Genomic DNA, 24,393 nt, shown 5'->3' with positions numbered 1-24,393 from the left:
TTTAAGTTTGAATAATAATCTTTATTTATTAGTTTATTTGTAAAAGGTACATTGTAATCCTGAGCTACTGCTTTTATACATTTAGCATCATACAAAGACAGGTCATTTACAGTTTGATCATTTACATTTATTGTGCTCCAAAATCCTTATCCGAATATCATTTTGACTTAGCAGGAACATAGATAATTTAAATTACATGTATCCCTGAAACATCCATATTAATTTACCCATCTGACCCCATTATCTAAATTACTACACTTGTCTAAATCACTCAGGACATTCCTTCTGAATTTAGCAAAAACTTGTTTAAAACTATAAAGATGGGCAGTGCAAGAACTGGTCCCTCAATCCTTTGTGAATACATCATTAGAAAAAACTTTCTGTTTCCGTATTCTCTTGGCAAGTCAGTGCTAAATTGACTAGATGTACTGGATGGAATGGTCCAAGTAATAGTTTACTCATTTCCTTATTACAGCAGTTAATGAGAATTTACAGTGTCTCCCTTTGCAGTGACCAGTGTCATAACTCTCCCAAACAGGGAAAATCTGACATGATCAGAGAAAAGTAAGAGGAAACCCATCACCACCTTATTGTCATCTACATGACACTGAAGTATTACAAACCAATTCATACGAAATGCTTCCCTTAGACCCTGTAAAGGAACTTGTACGAATAACTGGAGTTAAGTTCCATAATCCGAGCATGGCTTTTAGGATTTGCCAGTTAAAAAAAACCACCAAAAAAACCCAAAACCTCAGTCCCAGGATCCTTGAGAAGAAAGCATTTATCCTAACTGAAATCCAATCCTGGATAGATGGAAATTTAATTGGACTACCAAAATAGCATCTCTCTACCTGAAAAATCTCCAAGCATACAGTGTTTACAAATGTCTCTCTAGCAACAGTGTCAGTCTTTTAAAGTATACCCATAACTTTCATTTCCTGAATAAGGTCACTATGATCTTAGGCAAAAGGTACAGTAAGCAGTTCAAGCAAAACGCTTATTGCTTAGGTTTTAAAGCAAGCCACTTGAATATAATTTTCGTTAAAATGTGAAGTACAAATGTGAAGCTACTGTAGAAACACTTATAAACACTCTCGCTTTTGAACTTTTACTGATCATCTAGAAAAATGGCAGACGGATTTTAACATAACAAAGGAAATGTAAAACTTAATACTGACTATTGAAATAAAATTCAACGCCTATAAAGACAGAGTTATGAACATGTAAACACAGCTTTAGTATTCAGAGCTAGGGAATCTAGCAGCAAAACAAACTATTTGCATATTATGTAGTGCAATGAACATTTGTTCTTAGAGACCCCCAGTCTTTAAACTACTTTGAACAGAATGGAATCCTTATAGGAAAGGTTTTAAAAGTGTCCAAGATGTAATATCCAGAATTACTAGACATTCATCTATAACCTAACAATTTCTCTACGCAAAACTGTGCTCTGGATAACTGACTTTAATGGCTCCCCAGTAGCAGGCTCGAATGAGGCAGATTAAACCTAAGAGATAAGCAACAGCCCAAGAAACATATGTTGCGTGAAATCGCCTGGCGAAATCTTGTGTACCAACCTAAAAAGAGAAAACAGAAGTGTCAAACACACAGCACTATCTGCTCTTCAGAGAAGAGCAAGTTATATTAAGGAGAAGCATTTCAGCACCCTTTCAACTCTGGTAAGGGCAAATCAGATATTTTATTAGCTTAATTTTACAGAACCATAGGGTAATTGAGCTTGAAGGGGACATCAGGAGACTTCTAGTGCCAACTTCCCAATCAAAGCAGGGTCAACTCTAAGGTCAGACCAAGTTGTTCAGGGTTTTACCCCAGATGGGTCCCAAAAAACTCCCAAGGATGAAGGCTACATCAGCCTGTGGACAAACCTCGTGGAAAATTTTTTCCACACAGTTTTCAAACTCAGTAAGGTCATGGAAAAAAAAAAGAAATCCATCCCTCACTGTTTTTATTTCTGGTTGTCTTTTTTTTTCTATTAGGGAAACTGGAAAATCCTTCATAACTCATTTAAACTCACACATAAATAATTATTTAAGTTAAAATGCAAGTTAGAGGCCTAATGAGAATTACACACATAAATTCACTGCAGGTATTTCCTCACGTACTTCTCTGGGATTGCCAGGTAGAAGGTTGGCTCTAGTAACCAGTACCAGATACTGGTAAGCCAGACCGTTTTCCAAGTAGCAGAGCAACAAGAGTGTGAGCTTTTTAATTTGTAGATAGCTTGTTATCTGGTTTCACTCCTTATAGCTTGTACAAATTACAAATACAAATATTTCTAGCTTTTGGAATCCCATTCACCTCTACTGCAGTGGAACTTACATTCCTGGCTATACAGTAACATGTATTTCTGGAAGCCTGGAAGTTTTAAGAGCTCTAGCAAGAGCAAGATGTTCCAGTATTTCTACAGTGAAGTAAACCATTTTTCATAAAACTGAAGGTTTTAGACAGACGAAGAGTCAAATTTAACATAAGAACGAAGAAACTTTCAAAGTGCCAGAACAGAACACTTTTTTTTTTTTAGAAACATTTCATTTTTCTGGCTAAGTCCACAGTTTTAATAGAGATGACAAAACCAACATAGACTTAGGAAGGTTTACTCAAATTCTGGGGAAGGAAGAGCAAGTCAACTGAGAGCGCTCCTTTGAACATGCACCCTCCCACACAGTTGCAATTCCATCACAGGTCATCACTCACAGTTAATCCAACGCCAATGAAGATGCATATCATTCCAATTGTAATATATGCACAGCAGCGCCTCCGCGGCAGCGCACTTCCAACCGATGAACTGTTAGGAAAGAAATAATGTAAATTAAACAAAAATACCCCCATCCAACCAAATAACAAACACCACAAGAACAACCCCTGCCATGAACAGTAACTAAATGAGGGGGTGGAACGAGAATGGCAACACACAACCCTGAGATTAGCTTGGTTGGTTAGAGTACGGTGCTAACAATGCCAAGGTTCAGGGTTTGATCCCTGCATGGGCCATTCACTTAAGAGTTGGACTCAATGATCCTCGTGGGTCCCTGCCAACCCAGAATATTCAGTGATTCTGTGACATACACCATCTTAAGTTTATAAAGTTGTAGGAAAAGTTTAAAATTTTACTACAAAGTACAAGACACAGTCCACATTTGTTTTAAAGGGGAACTATTGGTGATTATATAATACCTAAAAATCTAGGTGCTTACAAGAAAGAGGATGGTGCCACACCTACAGTTTGAGTGTGTCCCAGCTCCTGTGCCCACAGCACAAGGAGTGTATCAAGGTAAGTATCTTGAGTAGCCTTTGGATTGCAAAACTTAAGTTGGCTTTGCAACTTTTATGTAGGTTGCAAGACACCCTTCAGACTTGATTCATCAGCATATGGCCTTAATATATTCACTGCATCTAATTAACTGGAAATCACATCTACTCCCCCTAAATGTCATTAATAACAACCTTCATTATCCATTTCCTGGAATAGTTCACTCAATACCGTTCAGCAACTAAACTGTCCTGTTTCTTGAAGGTAAACATAAATTGTTTTAGTCACAGACATGTAATTTTTTTCCATGTTCAGCATCTCCAAAGACTGAAATGCTTTAGACATCTTTAAGTCAGTTTTGGTAACTTCAAAAACATGACAAGTTCTTCTTACTTTCCAATTTCTTTCAGAGTTCTACCACAAGTTACATGAGCTGCACAAATCACTTCTGACAACCAAGGTAAATAAATGCCCTGAAGTTCTGTCACTCATCATCTGGACTATGAACTCCAGGACAGACAGTTTTGTCTCTACTTGCTGCATCAAGCTATCAGTGCTTCAGTCAAACAGAATATAAAATGCAAATAAAACATTATTTACTAGAGGTTAGAAAAATTATTTCAGAAGCTTAGCATTGTTTAGGAAATACATCTTGAGTCACACATCTGCAATGACATGCAGCTATACTAATGAGGAAAATAGGAACACGATTTAATTTCATTGAAATACAAGTAAAAGGACTACAGAGGCAGAGGTTCTTTCATAAAAACATGTACCATCTATATTAGAGGTAGTTTTGAAGCATCCTGAAGCATGCTATCATTAGTTAAGTTACTTCATCCCATTCTGGGAGATCAACACACCTTTGGAAATAATGGAATGCTTGTATTCTGTGTTCAAGGATGCAAGGGAAAGTAATTTTCATCTCATGATAGCTCAACATATTTAAGATAAATGCATAACAGAAGAAAACAGTGCTAAACTATTAAAGTAGTACATGCATCATATGACTGACCAAATTTCTGGCTCCAGTTAATTAACCACATAGTACGGCCTCATATGCTTAGCATGTGACTAAAATTTTTTAAGCATTCATCTTAGAAAGCCTTCAAACAGAGTTTAAGCAGCTTTACTCCAACATTATTTCTTTACAAGGAATTTCTGAAATGATCCAAGAAAAAAAAAAAACCAAACCAAAACCACACACCACCACAGTCCTCAAGCTAACACACTGAGCCTCATCTTGTGAGGCAAGAGTTGAAATACAGTGACCACTCAAGTAATTTTCAGAAGAGCAGGAAAAGTCCCAAAGCAGTTCTGCTCATTAATTTCCATGGGGAAATTATTTTTTACCAAAAACCTTAGAATACACATGTGGGATGGAGCTGGAGGATGTGTGTGGTGTCATCTGTATGGGAGAATTCCCAGTTGGGGAAATAATGATATCTTACAATCCTCACACACACACCTCTACACACTCCCTCAAAAGCCACCCTACAGCCATTCCAGAAAAAGGGATATGTTGTCCAATTCCAAGTTACATGAGGAGAAAAATAATCAAATCAAAAAGCACTTTTATAAAAGGGGAAAGCAAGGAGATGCTTGCCAAACTGACCTCAGATTCCCTCCTTTGCAGGATTTCCTGGCTACGTACTCAGAAAGTTAATTCTATTACAGAGCTGGATACTGTCAGATAAGCTGGTAGAAATGTCATGTTCAATACACCTAAAACATGCATGATATTTACCGTGCTGTGTATTTCACACAGAGGCAAAGTTAATTCTGGGAAAGAGACCTTCAGTGTCAGAGCTGACTTACGATCCTGTTTTTGTAATCATAACATTGCAGGTGCTGTGTGTATTTCCCAAACATATTTCTCTCAAGTTTTGTCTCCTATCCAGGAAGAAAGGCTGAGGGAGAAACCATCACCTCAAATACCACAAAAAGGAAATGTATAGAATGTCTCAATTTAACAGTTTTTCTCTTTCCACAGAAAGCAAACATGAAATAAGCAATATTAAGTTTCTACAGTCACATAACAGACCTGGAAATATTTAGCAATCCAAATAAACCATAATTCATTTTTCACCTCCTGACAGTGACACTAGCCACTGGCCCACTCTAAATAGTGAAGTTTCCCTCTGCCCACACCAAATTACACATAAAAACCCCAAACTAACTTTGAATAAAGAAAGCTAAAATTCTACCTCAAAACCTACCAACTGCGACATCGACAAGCACATTTGGAAATCCGGGATCAAAAGAACATTTTCATATCACAGAAGCAGCCAATTAGTTCCACCGTGGGAGTATGAGGGAACTCATTACAGAACTCTCCAGAAGGCAGTGGTTCTTTGTTTCTGAGCTGCTGCTGAGGAAGCAAAGGCACCTGCCAGACCTTTGGGCAGCAGCAGCAGATATAAAAGACATCAGAGCCAATTTAGCACTGGGTAGTAATTAAAAGAGGGGAAAACCACCACAAGGGACAAAGGCTATAAAAGAAGTACCACAGGAAAGAATGCTGGGTCTCTTGTGCTCTAAATAATAGGAATTATAGCCAGGATTTCAGACATGCTTTCAGGAGGGTTTTTAAGAGGAAAATCAAAATGCCAGTATTTTGAAGGTGAATAGCACTGCTGAAACTAGCCTCCATAGTAGTGATGGGGTTCCAACATCTCTCTCTTTCCTAAAAGTCCTGCAGTCTTTATGGAGCAAAGGTGTTATACATTCATTAGGGTTCATGGTTTTGTCAGACTGTAAAAAGTAAATTAGGTAGGTTCTAAAGGAAAAAAGATTTGAAATTCTGAAATAATAACTTGTAGCATTCAATTCTCTTTCTAGTAACTGAATTCATGATCCTGAAGTTTCTAGATGATTTAAAATACAGCTTGGGAAAGAGAATTGCAGACATTAAAACAACATTAAGAGAACATAAAAGAAAAGTTTCTTCATCATTAAACAAGAAAAATACCAGAAACCTTCCTTTAAATCTCTCACTTTTTTGGGAAACAGGCTGAGAAACATCTGCTATTTTGCAATGAGTAAAAAGTAACAGTTTCTCTCCCATTCCTAGGTGTCACTATAAAATAAAGCTGTATCATAACAATTTACTCATTAGCTACATTTGTTGTCCCAAAGCAGTGGATAACATGCAACTAAGGGCTTGAGACAGGCTGAACCACTACACACCACTAGGGCTTCTGCAAACACCTTACCTATACTGGCATGCAAGGTTTACAGCCTACTTCAAAGACATTTGGTCATTTACTAAACAAGTGATTTTATTCTCTGCCTCACAATTAATTTCCGGTATTTCCCAAGTTATTTTGCAAGAGAAAAAAAGTGTCACAAAACAATACAGTTGTAACCACAATGATAGCACATAGATAGGACTAAAAACAAACAAGAAGATCCTATTTCCCCCAACATCCAGATAAGAAAGGTTCCTTTGTTTACATACTCTAAGGCACGATTGCTTTATTTTTCCCTGAACATTGTTTCATTATTGACCTTTTCATGTAATAACTCCTGATCTCCCTGCAGTTTTAAAAGACATTCTTAATATTAAGATCTAATTTCCATCAACCAAATAGGAGGTCACAAACAAACAATTTGCAGAGATGCACTGCACTTTTAAAAACATTTGAAACAAAGTTATGAAAATTATTTGAGAATCTAAAAGTCTCAGCTGATGCTTCCTTGAAAAACTTACTGTTGCAGTCATTCAAGGTGCCTGGTGCCTTAGTCTACACTATCCTTTTTTCAGTGACAGTCATCCACTGAGTCAACAGAAGGAATGAATAGTTTTGCATCTGACTACTCAGCTACTAAAGAAAGAAGCTTTGCATTAATAAGCTGAAATAAAGAACCCCACATTCCCTTCTAACTACTTGGCCACAGACCTCTGACAAAGGCCCGAGAAAAAGCAGGTCACCGCAGTTATTTATTCCATCATCACGACTCAAAGCTCTGTCTCACCTATGCTGTGCCCTAAATCCAAGTGTTAAAAATGTTTATGCTGCTGGAAGTGCAGAACTCCTGACCATCGCATCTCAAATGTGGGAAAACACCAAGCAACTCATTCAAGGCTAAATTACAATATTCCACAGTTTGCATCCTCAGCCCAAGGACAGACATGCCCACTTGTTAAAATTAGTTTTGTATTCTGCTGTACAGTTGCCAGGCAAGCTGCAATCATCACAAATTGCACTGCAGAGAGGCTCCCGTTTCCTTACATACAGATAGCATGCTTTCCACTTTATCGACAGAGATACTAAGAAAACCTTAGACTCCAGCTGGAATTTAAAGTACAAGCAACATTAATCAACAGAAGACAAACCAAAAGATCACATGGTATGACTTTTCGACTGTTGCTTGGAGTATGGTTTATTTTGCTGCTGTTATTGTTGGAGTTGGTTTTTTTGTTTGGTTGTTTTTTGCTGGAGGTTTTTGGTTTGCTTTTTTTTTTTTAAGATTAAACAGCAAATAATTTTGTACCTAAGGAGAGTCAAGAAAAAAGCTGAGGTCAGCTATCAAGAGTGACATGATAAAATACAAACATAATTGCAATTAGTTTGAAAACAAACCAAACAGCAAAACATCAGCCCCTCCCTCAGGACTGAAGAGACTTAATGCAATTACAGTCCTTAAAAAATCCCTGAAGCATCTCACCAAGACTGAGTTTATTTGACTTAAGCAAACTAGAACATATCCACTACTACACACATGATCGGTTACAGCCCTGAGGTTAAACACAGCACTAGACTGACTTCTCTATCAAATACTCCAATAAAAAGACTTCAGTCACTGTTGAAGGCCAGGTCATGCCCACAACTACAGTACATTTATGCTAAGCCTTCTGCTTCCTGAGGGACCTGCTAGTTGTCCTACAACATGCAACACAGCTGTGGTTCTCCATTCCCAGTGGAAAACACATTTGCTCCTTCAACTGGAAGTCACACTTGCCTGTCAAAGGAAGACCAATATTTAAATAAATCAGCAGTATGCAAAAGTCTCTGAAGTAATATTTAAGTCTTATTTCACATCCTGTGGTTGAGTTAGTGTACATTAGTAGTGTAGTTTTTAGCAACAATTCCAACTAAGTATTCCTGACCTCAAATAATAAAGGCCAAATACTCAAAAAGAGAGCTCCAAACAAAAAACCAAAACAAACTCTTACAGTTCCTGTATTCTAACTTTTCTTGTTCTCATTAAAGTAATAACAAATGAGTAGACAAGTTATTCCACAGTAATTCATAAACATTAAACAAGCTAATGCATTAGGATGCTTAACACAAGTTAGTTGCTGAGTTTATAATATCAGTAAAACCTCTTTCAAATTAAGATTAGTTCCTTTCCTCCTTTTACAATAAGGCAGGTAAAGTTCTAAATTTAAAGACGACATCTGATTACTCCTGCATGAAGAGGTAAAATTTCAAGGACGTAACTTGTCAATTTTAGCACCCATTCCTGCCTATTGTTAGTAGTTTATTTTTGCCTCTGTCAATTCAATCAGACTTTTCATAAATGCAGGTTGGATTTGTCAAAGTTACTGATTTGTGCATAAAGAATGGAGAATTCACGTGCACACAACATGCGCTTTAGCCCCGAAGTTCAGATGAGCACGGCAAACTCATCAGCACAGCTGACACATGTTACTCCAAAGACTTTTACAGAAGAAACACTGGCAACTTCACAGTAATTTACATAACCTTGTTTTCAAAAAACTTACATTTTTTTGCAGTGTGGGCATTTTGCTAGTGTGTTAAACCTCAGTTCCATCCACTGTAAAAAGAAAAAAAGAAAAAGGTTGAAAAATTGACCTGAAAAAATGTTTATTGCATTTCATCCTAAATGTCACTAGGAAAACATTTTGCTTCTCAGACTTCCTTTAACTTGTTTCTTGCTTTCTTCCATAAATGGGATGCCCTTTTGTCAGTGGCAACATAGGACTGGGATTTCCATGTGAACATTTCCCATGACTTACCCTGGTATTACAAAATTCACTTGACGTAATGTGGTTGCATCCACAGGCATACTATGGGCAACATTATAATACTGGTTTTTTCTCTTACTTAAGAGCTATGAATATACCCTAAATCAAAATAAGTATGTTTTCTTTGGCACAATTACAAATGGGAGCATTTTCCCATCTTTCCCCAATCCTTGCATCATTTGTGAAAACTAAGTTACGGGTGCACAGAAAGATTAGCTAAAGAATATTTTAGAAAGTAGGCATCTAAGTTTTATGCCATTAAAACAGAGAATACTGTTGGCTTACATGACTTTTAAAAAGATGATATATAAAACTGTATGTGGTATGGTCATAACCTTCCGTGCATGGACAAAAACTTATATGGGAAACAGCCTTCGTGAAAGTAGTGCCTAGAACTACCTCAACCAGGGGATACATAGTGATATACTCATTTAAAAACAGCATGTTCTGTTAAATTTCATTCTGTGATAACAGAAGTACTAAACAAGCATTTTAAACATGTTTGCCTTGATCAAGGGGATAAGGTTATTTTTCTTCACCCTTTAAGAAGTTATAATTGCAGCTCTCTTCTGTTGCCTTTCTCAAGTGGAAGTTAGTTTGCAGTTTTCCTGGTGAAATATAGTTCTCCTCTCCCCTCCCTCCTGGATTTAAGCAAAAGTCACACTGCAAGTTAATAGCAGGGGAAGAAGCCACAGCACAGATCACCAGTACCTCACCTCCATTAGGATCTGCCTTATCTCTGTGAGAAATCTGAAGTTGGCCTACTGAAGTGAATAGTTACAACTGCTAGAACCACAAATCAAAATCAAAGCCTGCCCTTGCATGGAAAACAGGACCAGCCTACAGCACAGCACCATTTAAATTAAGAAAATATTTATGATTTTATGTGTAAAGAAAGAGGATGTGTCTTCTCATGCCTTGCCAGTATCAGCAGATTTTGCTGTAAAGTTTTGATCTGTAGTATTTAAATATAATAGTATTTAGAGTGTATTTTCCTGCCTCTTGAAGGTGTCCCTCAGTTTTATTTACTTCTCAATTTTATTTACTTGGGGATACTTCACCACTGAAAAGAAATCCTTTTTTTCCAATAACGCATTTAAAGAACAACCATGTAACTGGTATTATTTGTTTACAAGACTTGGCCAAACTGATTTAGCATAGTTCTATTTTATCCCTTAAGACTTCTGTAATACTCCCCACCCGAGCAAAGCTTTTTAGGAGCATTAATTCTACTTCCACATTCCTGGCAGAGGAGCAAGTTAGATATTCGCCTGCATCCCTGTCAAAAACCTACTCTATTTCCCTTAGTTCTACACATAATGAAAGTGGAATTGGATGCAGTTGTCAATGTTAGGAATGGAGATAGGTCTCATCAGAGGGGTTATTCCAGCTTTTGAAACTACAATTCCAGAAACAGAAGACAGAAATAGGTTAAATATAAGTCCTTGATTTAGACTACTTCGCCTTCACTTCTGTACACTACTTTTATCACAGTGTAGACTACTCCATTTCCAAAGTTACTCATTAATGGTCTTTCTAGAATTTTACTTAAGATTCTAATTATTAGCCCTAATTATTAACGGCTACAAACTCAAATGCATGAGTTGGGCTTCAAGTATAGATGGAAAAGAGAGGCAGCAATAATCTGTTTTCATAGAGAGTTACCTGGAAGTAACAGAAGCACTAACTGTTATGATGCTTTCTGCACATACCAGAAATATTTGCAGGAAAAAAAGAGTAAAAATATGACAAGACATTCAAACCATAAGAATTTAGATCCCATCAGCAGTAGGGAAAGGCCATGTTCATGTACATTCTAAGTCATGGAGCTTTGGTGGGTTTAACAAGTAGTTAAAATCATGCTTAAGCTGGTATTTTTTTTACACATATTCCAGAGTGCTTTAAAGTACCTAATATTGATTCATGTTGTTAAGAAAACTTCAAGTTCCAGTCCCATGAAATTTATCTCTCTGCTGAGAATACAAACTGTATTTTTCTAATTGAAACAGTAGAATAAATGATGGCCCAAATCCCTGTTTAGATGTACTGAAACACAAATGAGGACATAAGGATTCCAGAGCTCTTCATCTCAACTGTGGACAAAACCAGGCATCCATCAAACGTATTACTAGAAGAATATGTCAAACTTTTTTTCCTTCTGAGCCTAAAATAATTCTCAGTGCATTTAATGTAAGATAGAGAGAGGAAAAAAAAAAAAGAGAAAGAAAAATTCTATGCACAGAGTCCTACATACAGCTGCTTCTGCAAAAGAAGCTTCCCCTCCACTCCCCTCAGGTCCTTTGAGAAAGTAAAATACTTCTGCAGGTTAAAACTCGTCTAAGTTTTTTGGAAAGTTTAAAGGGTTTTCTATTCAATTTTTTCAGAAGAAATAATTTTCATATTTGATTAGTTTAAAAAAAAAAATAAATTGACAAAGCACAGTGCTTAGCCTATAGCCTGTGGCTTCCATAGCTTGCTCCTGACTTCTTGTCCTTGAGGTGTCTGCAAGCAGGACTGGTAGCAGGAAGATGGCAGAGAGGGGGACAACACAGGGACAGCCATCCCTTGTTCACCACCATTTCCAAAGGCAACTCAGTCTCTGACAGCCACAGACTATCACAGGCAGAGGTCCCTCAGGAGGTGGGGGGGGTTGCAGGGAATGATTTACTGCTGGCAGAAACAGTAACTGTCACAGCCCAAGTCCAGAAGCACTCAAAAAAGCCCAAATCATATCAAATCGTGATTCAGCAACATAGTTAACCCTTGTCCTCCTCTCCTTTTCTATTCTACCCCTTTTTCCACTTGTCTGAACTCCAAATCTCCCAGAAACAGTGGAAATCTTAACACAGAAAAAACTTCTATCAGGTTACCAAGGGAAAAAAAGATCTCATTAATAAAATGTGAATAACTATGGATAGTTCAGCTACAGTATAACTTTAGTACTAAGCCTGACAGCTAAGACAGACAAACTTTAAGGCACTCCATAGTATGGAGAGCGCTTTTCATAATCTGTAAAAACACCCCCACATGTGTAGAGAGGCAGGGAAAGCACAGCCCATACTGATGCTTTCATATGGGAAAAAAAAAAATCTTGGAAAGTGGTCAACAAGTTGATACTCTTAAAAGAACACAGAACATGCAAATGACAATTTGATTTTCCCACTCCAGGGATTCCAGCTTTGCTTGTCTATTCTATTTATATTTTAACTGCCAAGTAAAAGGGATAACTGAATTGCTGAGAGATGCATCTAGCATTATGTATCTTCTTTACAATGTGGAGATGGCAAAAGGCAGAAATACCTACGCAGGAGCCGAGTTTCCAGGCTGGCTAAAACACTTTCTCTGCTCACTCTGAAATCCAAGCAATTTTGTGATTTTTATTAACTAAAACTTTTATGTGGAGAATCTCAGACTTAATTACAGAAAACAAGAGAAGCAAAAGTCTGGTGGAAAAGCTGCGTGAAGTGAGAAAAAATGGGTTTGTGTCTTGATAACTCAGCACAAAAGAATACCAAACTTCCTACTTCTAGTGATTTGGAAATTTTCTTTTCGATGTACCACGAAGTGACAAATTTGTCTTAGTGGCAGATAGAACTCTGAAGTTCAAAATGTCGCAGTTCCCTAAAGCAATAATTAGATCTGAAGTCACATGCACAAATCCCAAAATAGAAAAAACTTAGCCTTTTAAGGCATAATCTAGTAGTTACAGGAAAAAAACAGCCTTTATAGGTTTAGGTCTTTCCCCTTATTTTCACCTGAAGTAGTTCATTGTGTAAAGTACAAAGGTGATTTAGGCTGTACTTATATAAAGCAAATAGGGGATAAAGCCAAGTAAAAATCCCATGCTTATGAAAGTCCCCAAAGACAGGCAAAAAAAAAAGGCAAGCAGAAAACCCACTTCAGCTACCTTCAGTTACCTTCCATTACTTTCTGTTCTTCTGCAAGGGTTATAAGAGAAATATATTTTTTTCAATATATAGGTAGAATTACCAGAGAGAATATTTCTCGAGCATCTCTCAAATGGCTTTTCAGTTAGCACATTACTTGTAAATTCATAATCAAATTTCTAATTTCCTCGGAAAAAATAAAATGAGAAGTGTAAGGGTTATTTCCTGCTTCCTGCATTCATCACCTACTATAGTAGCCAAACAATTATAGCACACCTGTCCTGGTTTCAGCTGGGATTATCAATTTTCTTCTTAGTAGCTGGTACAGTGCTGTGTTTTAGATTCAGTAACAATGTTGGTAACAAACTAATGTTTTAGTTGTTGCTAAGTAGTGTTTCCCCTAAGTCAAGGACTTTTCAGTTTCTCATGCTCTGCCAGCAAACCAGGTGCACAAGGAACTCAAGAGAGCACAGGCAGGACAGCTGAGCTGAACTGGCCAAAGGGATATTCCATACCACAGAATATCGTGTTTGATATATAAACTGGGGGAAGTTGGCTGAGAGACACTGATTGCTGCTGAGAGACTGGTTGGGCATCGGTCAGCGGGTGGTGAGTGATTGTATTGCACATCACTTGTTTCTCTTGGGTTTTATTTCTCTCTCCCTCTCTTTTTCATTACTATTATTATTGTCATCATTAGTAGTACTGGGGTTTTTTGTTTCAATCATTGAATTGTTTTTACCTCAACCCATGAGTTTTGCCTTTTGTCCGATTTTCCTCCTATCTGGGCAGGGGGCTGGGTGGTGTTCGCAGTGATGGCCTGGGTTAAGCCACAAAAGCGCCTCACTGATCCATAAACCTGAAGTAAAATCTGAAGGCAGAAGTCTACTCCATTATAGAGCCCATCACAAACAAACCCTTCTCTCCCTGCTACAAGGCAACATGGAGTGCCATTCCCTAAGCTTTCTTTTTCCTTGAGTATTCTCTCGTCTTTACGTATCTTACAATCCTTTGTTTCAGGAACGTAACACCGCTGTCAGGACTATGTGGTTCCTTCAGCTGTACCACTTATCATAGCCATTTCCCATAACTCACAAACCTGACAGAGATTCAAGCACTGCTGAATGATGAAGCTAAAGCTAACTTGTGTACTGTTCAAGTATAGCAGCCTCTTATCCATTTAGAAGGCTGCAAACAGTTCAAAACCAGAAAAATATTCTTGCATCCTTCCACTTAAAAAATGGGATCAACTGTCAGCCTCACATATAAACCAAAACCTCCAGTCTGTAACAACTGACAGATATGCCAGTGGGCAAGTGCCATAAACAGCTTTCAGGGATCCATACAGCAATGACAGAACCGCTCTCTTAGTCACTGCAGAACACAGCCACCACTGCAAGACTAAACAGAATCCGGAAGCAAAACTTTGTTTTTCAGCACTGTCCACTCTCCCATCACTAACCAGTAAGACAGACTTTAAGCTTTATCCATCCACACACAGAAAGACTGTTAGAAGTTTTCTTGAAATGCTTATAAAGATAACCAAATACAGACTATACATCCACAGCAATATGAGGACAGAAGAAGCTTTAGTTCCTCACTGATGCCAGAGAGTGAGGCAATACACCCCTTAGAAGTGCTTACAACAAATACCTTGAGGGATAGCACAGTGAGGTGAGAAGGAGAACCTGGTGCTTTACTTACAAGGAACGTATTTCCACAATGCCCACACACCACTCTAGTTCCATCTGGTTGAACTGGCAAGGCAGGCTGAGCTGGCTGCTCTTCTGGAATCAGCATTACTGGACCAAGAGTAATGATGCGTCTACTGCGTTAAGAACATTAGATACACATGTAATTAAGCTAGTAAAAGAGAAGGACGATGCATTTAAGCAATTAGCAATTTAAGCAACTCGCTACCAAATATTTTTACACTTTTTAACTACAATCTGCTTGTTAGAAACAGCTGATGCACCCAGTTTTGGTCTCTCTCTGAAGTGTTTTCCTTTTCAGTTTTGATAACATTCGCTTTCACTCCAAGATCAGCCATGCAAGCCTGAACCCTGTAGAGATCAAAGACTTGCCAGCATATGGCAGAAACACTCATCAGGAGAATGAAATCTTAATACCCGAGCTGAGCAAGCCCGTGAATTGAAATGTACGTACCTATGAAAACATGTAGAAAGAGTATGGACTCTTCCATAACCTAGTTCTCCTTCCCACGCTACTGACAATCACGTCAATATAAGCAGCATTTCCACATTTGTACAGTAAAAATTCAACTCAAATTGAGTAAACTAAGAAAGAAAACCACCCCAGTTGACTAAATGCAAGCAGTTTACTTTAAAAAACAGTCTGTAAGTATTTGCTTTTATGTTTAACTTGTTTCAAGTTTAATTATAAAATCTGTCAGTCCAAAATGACAGTAACCAAATTAACCAACTCAGAATCAGGATGAGACTTCTTAGCATGAAAAAGTGAAGGGGAAAATTAAAGCATTATTTAACTTGCATTGCATCTCTCTCCATATACAATCAAAATTGTGTTCTGGATGGCCTCCCTTCATTCAATCTGGAGTCTTACTCACAACTCTCTCCTTCAAAGTACACCAATTTTGCTCAGTTTCTAGCAAGACAAATACATAGACCATCTTAGGGAAACTGTTGAGATATATACTTTTGAAATTATTTTAATAAAATTACAGAGTTTCTGATTCAGTTTAGTTAGCAACCATGTGGTAACTGAAGTATCCCATGAACATTCTTGCACTCTGAGAAAGTGTTTGGAATGTTTTGAAGTCCTCCCCAACACTGCATTATTAAAAAGAAAAATTCCCACAACTCTCAAACTGTTTCAAAATCAGAACAGCCAATATATTGGTGACTAGGGCACTTGGTATGGTAGAGCTTCCATTCATGTGTCTGCAGACTTAGCTTTCATCTCCATTTCTCGTGTTAGAGCTGCACCACTTACAATCAAACTACTCCTACCTCAGTGGGATCTTTAACACCAAAAGTAAAGAGCTGAGAGGAAAATGAAAACTCAGCATAAACAGGAGGAAGAACAGGACTGTTTCCTCTCCCATTTCATTCTGGAGTCCCTACTCTGAACTAAGCAAAGGGAGCATCCTGTGTGTTTATAATAATTAAGTCTGCAAGAAATTGTGAATGTTAAGTCCCAGAAACAAGAAGTGGATTTTCTTCTCTGTTGTTCTTTATATCATTTTTTTTCCTTATGAAGTAGATAAAATGGGACACACACATCTGAGACTAACACTAAAGAGAAGAAGAAGAAGAAACTTTTTTTTCCTCTTTAATCTTAAAAAAAAAATATTCAAAATTGACACCAGCACTACCTATGTCTGTAGTAATTCAGTAATGCTCTGTTAAGTGTCCACATGCAGAGGCCCAGCCTTGAACATCTTTTAATTTTAAAAATTCAACACAAAGAGAATTGTTGCTTTAAAGAAAACTATCACAACGCATTTAGAGTATTTTATTCTTACCAGTTTGGTCTTGGACAGCCTATTTTCCGAGACGTATCCTTACAGATAAGGAGACAGTTACATTGACATCTAACATACTTCTTCCCTGAAGGAGGGTTTTTGATTGGCTAAACAAAAAAAAAAAAAAAAACAACACAACCACCAGAGAACACACATCAGAAGTCATAGCAATTCATTTTTTTCCACAGAACAGTATGACAAAGCAGAACAACTTCAGCGACAAGTTCTTGCTAACAGAGAAATACAGTTCCTCTTACAGAGGAAACTTCACAGTCAAGACAAAATTAGAAGTTTTTTCTCTCTTCCCAGACAAAGAAGTAAAAATTTCCTCAATAGAAAAAACAAAGAGATTCTGCAAACTCAGGAAAAAAAAATATTCATATTTCAGCAATGACAATTCAAGGCTTCAGTTCAGTTTTGGTTTTTTAAATGTGAGCTTAACGAGTGGTATATTTAAAAAAAAATAACGACAGTCAAACAAGTCTCCTTGCCTGGTACAATGGCTTCATTCAACAGTGAAAGGATCACAGTCTGGTTCTCAGTCACTAAGGGAACATGTAGACATCACTGTACTCTAATCTTACTTTATACTGAAATTATCTGTCTCCAACCTCGGAGTCAAGTTTCAGTGTCCCTTTCATACAGCAATTCCAAAGCTGCAAGATACTTTGGCTTGAAATGTTATATATCTGCAGGGAAAGTGACTATCAATGGCAGGTTCTGTACTCTCTCTTTCAAGTGGAAAAAAAAAGTTTTCCTGCAGTTTTAAGGCTACCTGCCTTCTGGACATAATTTAAAGTATTTTTCATATCATAAATCCAATCCTGTGTTTTTCATACAAATGCTTCCAGTAGTTGTGGAGCACTGCAGTATCATGAAACTGGCAGGAAGAAAAAAATAGAAGCAGGAGCTAAATAGTGAAGACTTGAATTAACAAAAGAGAAGGAGAAACAAATAGGTCTGTGATCACTGGAAAAGAACCTACAACTTAGCATTTCAAAGTTGTTGTATTGTAGTCTACTGTCAACCTAACTAATTGACTGAATAGTACTGCAGAGCAGTACAGAGGGCATACATCCAGGGAAAGGTGTGGGGTAGTTGCTTTGCTTCTCCCACACTTAGAATAACTAAATTCTTCATTTCTCTTTGTCCCATCAAAACCAATTTCATCCTTCTCTACAGAAGAGTAATTACTTAAATGACATCTTTGCTTTCTGTCCTCCTCAGGAGACATCCTGAACAGCCAGCTAAACGAAGATTTATTGTGCCAGCAACCCTTGAGCTTGCACACTAGCTACACCAGCAGTCAGCTGGGCTCACAGGTCCTTTGCAGGATGGCAGGAAGGGACTCACCCTCTGTAGGTGATGACACGAATTCCACCAACCACATACTTCAGCTTCCCCCCCCGCTTCCCTCCACAAAAAGAAAATGCTAAAAATCCATTTTACCGTAGCTTCATTGCAAACTGTGCACTTAACCACATGTTGGTGTAGCTTGCCATCCAAATTGATTAGCGACTGGCACACGCGGCAGTTTATTACAGGAACACCGCTGGCATCTGGACTTGCAATAGCAGTGTATGGAGGAGGAAGCTCTGCTGCAAGAGACAAGGAAATCTCAGCTGAAACACTAGAGGATCCTAAAACACTTTCAGCAAATATCATCCCTAAGTCGCAGTCTCAAAAAAAGAAAAAAAAAATATTAAAAAGGCCCCAAACAACTCAAAGTTAATGGTTAGCATAAAGAAAGACAAACCTAAGTTTGCATTCCCCTTCTCCACAGCTTCTGTGGACACAAACATCACCCATAGTTGTAGGTAAAGCAAACCAGCAACACAAACACAGCAAGGGTTGGACTTGATGATCACAGAGGTCCTTTCCAACCCGGCTGATTCTATGATTCTATGAGTACACTAAATCAGCCCAGAAATGGGGATCCAACTAAATGCTCATCTCTGCAACTTTATTTTTATACCAACTTTTAATAGTCTTTAGAAATCACAGTGGGGGGAAACTCAGATAAACCCCAAACCTACTACAGATTAGTAGCAACCAGAGACTGGCTTTTGAAGAAAAAAAAACAGAAAATAAGACACATCAGAAGTCAAAAGTAGGCAAAGGAGTCATAAACAGCCTTTACAAACATCTGAAAAGACTGAAATATAGACAAGTGTTTATCATATAGTAACAAATACTACAGGTAAAAACACAGAACAGTCCTGTAAAGACATCAAATCTTGGATGGGAAGTGGCATGAAATGCTTCTTTTTTGAGCACAACAACAGTATACTTATCCTATCTCAAAAAAAAAAAAAAAAAAAAAAGATGAAGTCAGAGTTTCTGCTTTTAAGGGTTCCACATATTTTTCTTGTCCAAGAGTCAAAGTGTGGATGGACAAGGTGGTCTTTAGTCAATTAGGACAGGCTAACACAGGGAAGGATATAGTGTAGTGGCCTTAGGCCTCTGTGGAAGAGCAAACTTCAACTTTGCCAGTCTTGTGTCCACAATGCAACAGGGAAGAAATGCTAAAGAACCTTTGAGGTTTAGGAATCCATGGAATGAAAATAATTCAACACGGCAATCTCTCACAAGCTTATTATGACAATTATTTGGCATGTAATAGCACCAACTTTTATTTCACCAAGTTCAGGGTTCTTCAGGTAAGCAAATATGGAATTGGCATATTCAGCAGTTCATAGTTAGCTTGTTTTAAATACTAGTAGTTTGAAATACCTGCAGCCTTGGACTTCAGTAAGTTTTTTTAAAATTACATCCAAGCAGCTAACAAATTCTTCAGAGCAGCAATGAGAGATGAGCCTACTTTCAGTTTACCAACAGCACTGAACAGAACAGTATCTGCTGGAGGGTGGCAAGGGAAATCACAGGCTGCTATCAAAGCTGACAAGCTGAAATATTAAATTTAAGCATGTAAGAAAGCACTCATCACTCCTTCACCTTCTTAAAGTGAATGTCATAAGCTGGAGAGATATAAGAAACCCTGTCTGCCCTTCAGATCCAAAAGTCATCCCACACCTTTGAAGCAGCACTGCTGTTCAGTGTGCTCTCGCTCTCTCTCTTTGCCACTTGGTCTACAAATGACCCAGACCTGTGCTTGATTTTAACTCACGGAGGCAGCAGGAGAACAGTGGATACCTTCAAAAGTGTCAGAATCACATCCAACATACCTGAATTATTTCAGATGAGAAAAAAATTAACTTATATGCAGCAATACAATTTTGAAGTCATGACACACACTTATGCTCCATTATTTGAGCAAGTGAACTTCACACCTTCAGCTTTGATATACCACTTAGAGAAAGCAACATCATTAAGAGATATGAGGTAACAATGTTATGATTTCTTCTGTTTCTGAGGAATAACATTCCTGAAAAAATGCAGCATCCAGTAAAAAAACCAAAACAAAACAAAACCCACAATATTTTGCAGTACTATGATACCCTATTTTAAGTAAGACTGCCACATATAAGACAGGAGATATTGCAAGATATTAACAAACAAAACAAACACACACAAGACAAAACCCCAATACACACACACTTTGGCAACTGGAAACAACCTCAAGTCTAGTAGATCACTGCAGAAACCAGGTTAAAGCTTTGGATGATAGGAACAGCAGTGTCTTCACCACGAGTGGCAAAGTCAAGGCTGCTGCAAGGGGGTTTTGGCAGTCAGCAGGCTGCTTAACTGCTCCTGCAGCGAGCAGCTGACACTTTCTGGCTTGGGAAAAAGGTAGCAATAGAACAACATATCAAACTCTACAGTTCACTCCCAGCTTTAAGGGTGCTTTTCTGAAAAGCAACAATTGTGTTCTGGAACTTTTTCACTTTGTCCTCTCCATTTAAAGTGCAATTTCTTAACTCTATCAGCTGGGAATAGGGCAGCAGTACTGAGGAAAGGCAAACAATATCTGGAAGGGTACCAGAACGTAAAAATAGACACACAGCCCCCCCCCCAGCCTTTCAGCTTTCCATGATCCTGGAATACTTTAAAAATTGCTAACTATACCCTTCTAGACATTTATAATTTTCTGTACCCTATTTCTAAGTGACAATTCTTAGGAGTTTGAAAGCTGGTTAACTGAGGTGCAAGAGCCCCTGCAGACACTGCCAGCCACTTCTCCAGCCTCATACTGGAGCTGCTTGGCTTCCAGGTAAGCAGCCTCGCTGTTCCTGTCCTGCTGGCTCAGCAAATATCAGATAGCAAGGAAATAATGGCTGCTTTTCAGAGTGGTGCTGCAGCAAATGACATTTGCTATGGAGCAGAAAGCCAGAAGTATCTTGGCACTGCAACCTTCATGCTTAAAGAAAACATGCATTTGGAAGAGCTCCAAAAAACAAAAACAGCAAAAGCCACCAAAATTAAGTTTAAAGAAAAGTATATTGGAGAGGGTGAGGGCATGGGGGTGGTGAAAAGGAAAATAAAGGCATTGTCTCGGAGTTTGCTGCTTATTACCCCTTAATAAAAATGTTTCAAAGCACATTAACATACTTTGGTACGACCTTTTTTTTTTTTTTTGACAGCTTGAATTTCAGCCTAACTATAATATCTAAAACCAGTTCATAAAGGCCTGTCACGCTGGACACGACTGGATTATAGGCAAGTTTCACGTACACACCGTGAGACATTTAATGAGATACTGAATTTCCTGCTGCTGACATACCAATTTGCAGCTATATTACCAATTTTTCTTTTAAAAAAATAAAGAAAATTTAACACTAATTAGTTCAGCAAGATTAGCAAAATGCCCTACCATGCAGTACATCTGAGTCCCTTCTCATCCCCACAGGAGAGCAATGGAATGGAAGATATCCCATATTCAACCTGAGAAATTCCTGTGGTGCTTGTGCACTTTCCTCCCTTGGTATTTGAAGGGCAGAAACCACAGAGAACCACTTGCAGCTTACTTGGGTCAAACAAATGAGTTTGTTTTGTTTATTTAATTTAGAAGAAAAAATTAGATAATTCTTTATCGTGACCCAGGAGGGGGTGGGTGAGGGAGAAAGTTAAATGATTTATGTCAGAGATAGGTAGTTAAGAACTAAGAAAGCCTGGGGGGGAGGGGAGAGGGCACCCTGAAAAAAAAAAAAAGGCACTGAATAACCACCTTACTACAGGGAGCAGAGCTGACAGTCCCACCCTTTGTCTATGTGAAAAGTTTCTCAAATTCTCTGGCCTGCATCCACACTGAAAAGATTTTTCTTGCTTGCTTCCATCATTAGGAACAAACACTGAGCCATTACCAGGATTCAACCACTTCAGCTTATACTGAAAAGGGTCAACTAGTTCCCAGCTGCAGCCCAACAAGAGAAGAGAAGGCTACTTTCAGACTGGGGCCTCTCAAAGCTCAGAATGACATATTGAGCACAGTAGTTAATTACACGGATAAGTCTATTAATGTACATTCAGGTGGTAGTTTTAAGGGCAAAGGGCTTCTTCCTCCTTCCTCTGCCACTCCACACCAGTCAGGTGATGTTAAACAAGGACGCTCTTGCAGAAGGAGGTTTGGAAGCAAACCCCAACTTTCCACAAGAATGCTTGTTCCCTCTACATCTAGACTTGTACTAGGGAGAGAGATAAAGGCTGCCTGTTAGCTAGAAACGTGGTTTAGTTTGCATAGATCCTTTTACTAAGGAAAACAGAGCAAGGGAAGTAGAGCTACTGGGCCTATATCACAGTTCTGCAAGATTTTGTTCTGCAGCTATCTTTTTGTAAGTATTGTAGAGCAGTTTTGAAGGGCTACCTAGTATGCTTGCTCATGGACTGACTGAACAAGAGGTCTTTGATGTCTAAGAAAGCTCTAGAGTTGGTTCCTCCTCACTTCTGGGAACAAGCCACTTATCTCAAGCACCACACCCCACCACAGGTGCCCAGCCAGTTACCACGAATTACAGATGCCCACTGAAGGCTCAGCAGGACACAGCTACCAACTGAAATGAGAATCTGGGGTCCAGCTCCTTACCAGGTCATGAGTTTCACCCTGGGTTCAGGTAAGAGTCACTGATCTAATGCATTTTCATTACTTTTTAAATCTATAAAAACTTTTAAAAAAAAGTATACAAAAGTAATGGTTACAGGATAAAGACTACTAAGAATAAAAACATCAAACACCAGAATTCAAATTCAGATGGATTTCTGGATTTTATTTTTTTTTAATTTAGGAGATTATGCTAATCCTACACAAATTGATTAGGGAAAAAACAAATAAATAAAACAAAACCCCCAACCTCTGCTGATTTTCCAATATTCCTTTGTCCAATTCAAATGAAAGTAAACAGTCAATACCAGTTACAGCCCTAACTGAAATACATTGTCATATTAAGACAAAGAGAACTAGTTTTCCATGAGTTTAAATATTATTCAAAAGAGACAGATGCTCACTCATTCTAGTTACATATATGTCATAAATATATACAATTACATATAAATCCACAAGAAAAGACCAACACACCGGAGCTACGGAGATAAGGATTATAATCTTACATTTTAAAGGCTACTGCTAGCAAAGATACTCTAATCTTATTGATTCTTTGTTCCTTCAGCTTTCTCCACACCTCACTTTCTGCTCTAATACATTTAACTGAAAAAAAAACAAAAAACAAAAAAAAACGAAAAAAAAACTACTAATGTACTTTGTAAACACCCTGATTTATAGTTGCTAAGTAAAATCTTTTCACCTACTTATTAAATATTCAGTATTGATCAACAAGATGATTTTCTTAAGTCTGCGCAAGAAAGGTAATACCATATAATTATGCCACGATTACAGATTTGGAACCACAGTATCTGACTTGCTTTAAAAATAAAGCCAAAGCCAGCTATGGCCTTGAAACGCGTTTGCAAGGACATCCTAGTGGTTTTGGACTTCAACTACCACATTGCACCGAGTCCCTTCGCTATTTCAATCCGACTGCCAGCACAGGAGCCGATGGCAGCTGGGCACCCCTGGGCTGTGGCACTGCGATGGACGGCACAGCGCAGGGACCTGCGCCTGACACCGCGGCGAGACCTCCCGCAGCTGCCAGTGCCCAGCTCGGCTCAGGATCTTCCACCTAATCCTGCTCCTAATTAATGGGGGAACCCAAGTCCAGCAATCACTCTGCAAGCTGCAGCATGAGACAGAGTTATAATAAGCAGACCGGTTCGGGCTTGTTCTGCCCCTGCAAACAATTATTTTAATGTCTTTTATTCTTCCTGCTGAGGCGCCGAGGCCGGGGAGCACGGCGGGGAGCGGGGCCTACACCCGGCCAGCGCGGCGTTACCTGTTGTTCCCCGCGCCCCCACAGCCGGGGCAGGGCGGGGGCTGCCCCGGCCCGGCCCCGCCGCCCCTCGCCGGCCAAGGGGGGAGCCCCCGCATCGCCGCACCCGCGGAGGCGCCGCGCCCCTGCCAGCGCCAGGGCCAGCCCCAGGGCCCCGCCGCCCCCCGCCGGCACAGCCTTACCTCGGGGGCTGCTGTCCGGCAGGTAGGGCGGCGCGGTCGGGGTGACATTGCCGGAGCGGGCGCGGAGAGCAGCGGGGAGCGCTCGTCCACCCCCTCGGCGGCCATGGCTGCGGCGCGGAGGGCCCTGGCCGCGGCCGGGCGCTCGGCGTGGACGCGGCCGGACCGACGGCGCCGGGGAAGGGGAAGGAGCGCAGAGGAAGGGGCTGGGAATGAATGGGAGTGAGGCGGGGAGGAGGGACGGCGGGGCGGGGGCTGGGCCGGCCGCCCCCCGGC

General features: G+C 39.2%; 1 protein-coding gene across 1 annotated transcript; it reads right to left on the bottom strand.

Moving 5' to 3' along the window:
* Positions 1–24,225, bottom strand: PIP4P2 (phosphatidylinositol-4,5-bisphosphate 4-phosphatase 2). Its single transcript, XM_018078631.2, is given in 8 exon segments — positions 1–1,580; positions 2,719–2,809; positions 9,006–9,058; positions 14,861–14,984; positions 16,662–16,768; positions 18,111–18,259; positions 24,121–24,180; positions 24,183–24,225. Coding segments are annotated over 8 exon segments (771 nt in total). The 3' UTR covers positions 1–1,436.
* Positions 24,226–24,393: the final 168 nt, after the last annotated feature.

Source organism: Manacus vitellinus, unplaced genomic scaffold, assembly GCF_001715985.3.
Source record: "Manacus vitellinus isolate BGI_N305 unplaced genomic scaffold, ASM171598v3 scaffold_1_pilon, whole genome shotgun sequence".
NCBI lineage: Eukaryota > Metazoa > Chordata > Aves > Passeriformes > Pipridae > Manacus > Manacus vitellinus.
The sequence above is the reverse complement of the archived record's forward strand: the minus strand, read 5'-3'. Positions and strand labels throughout refer to the sequence as shown.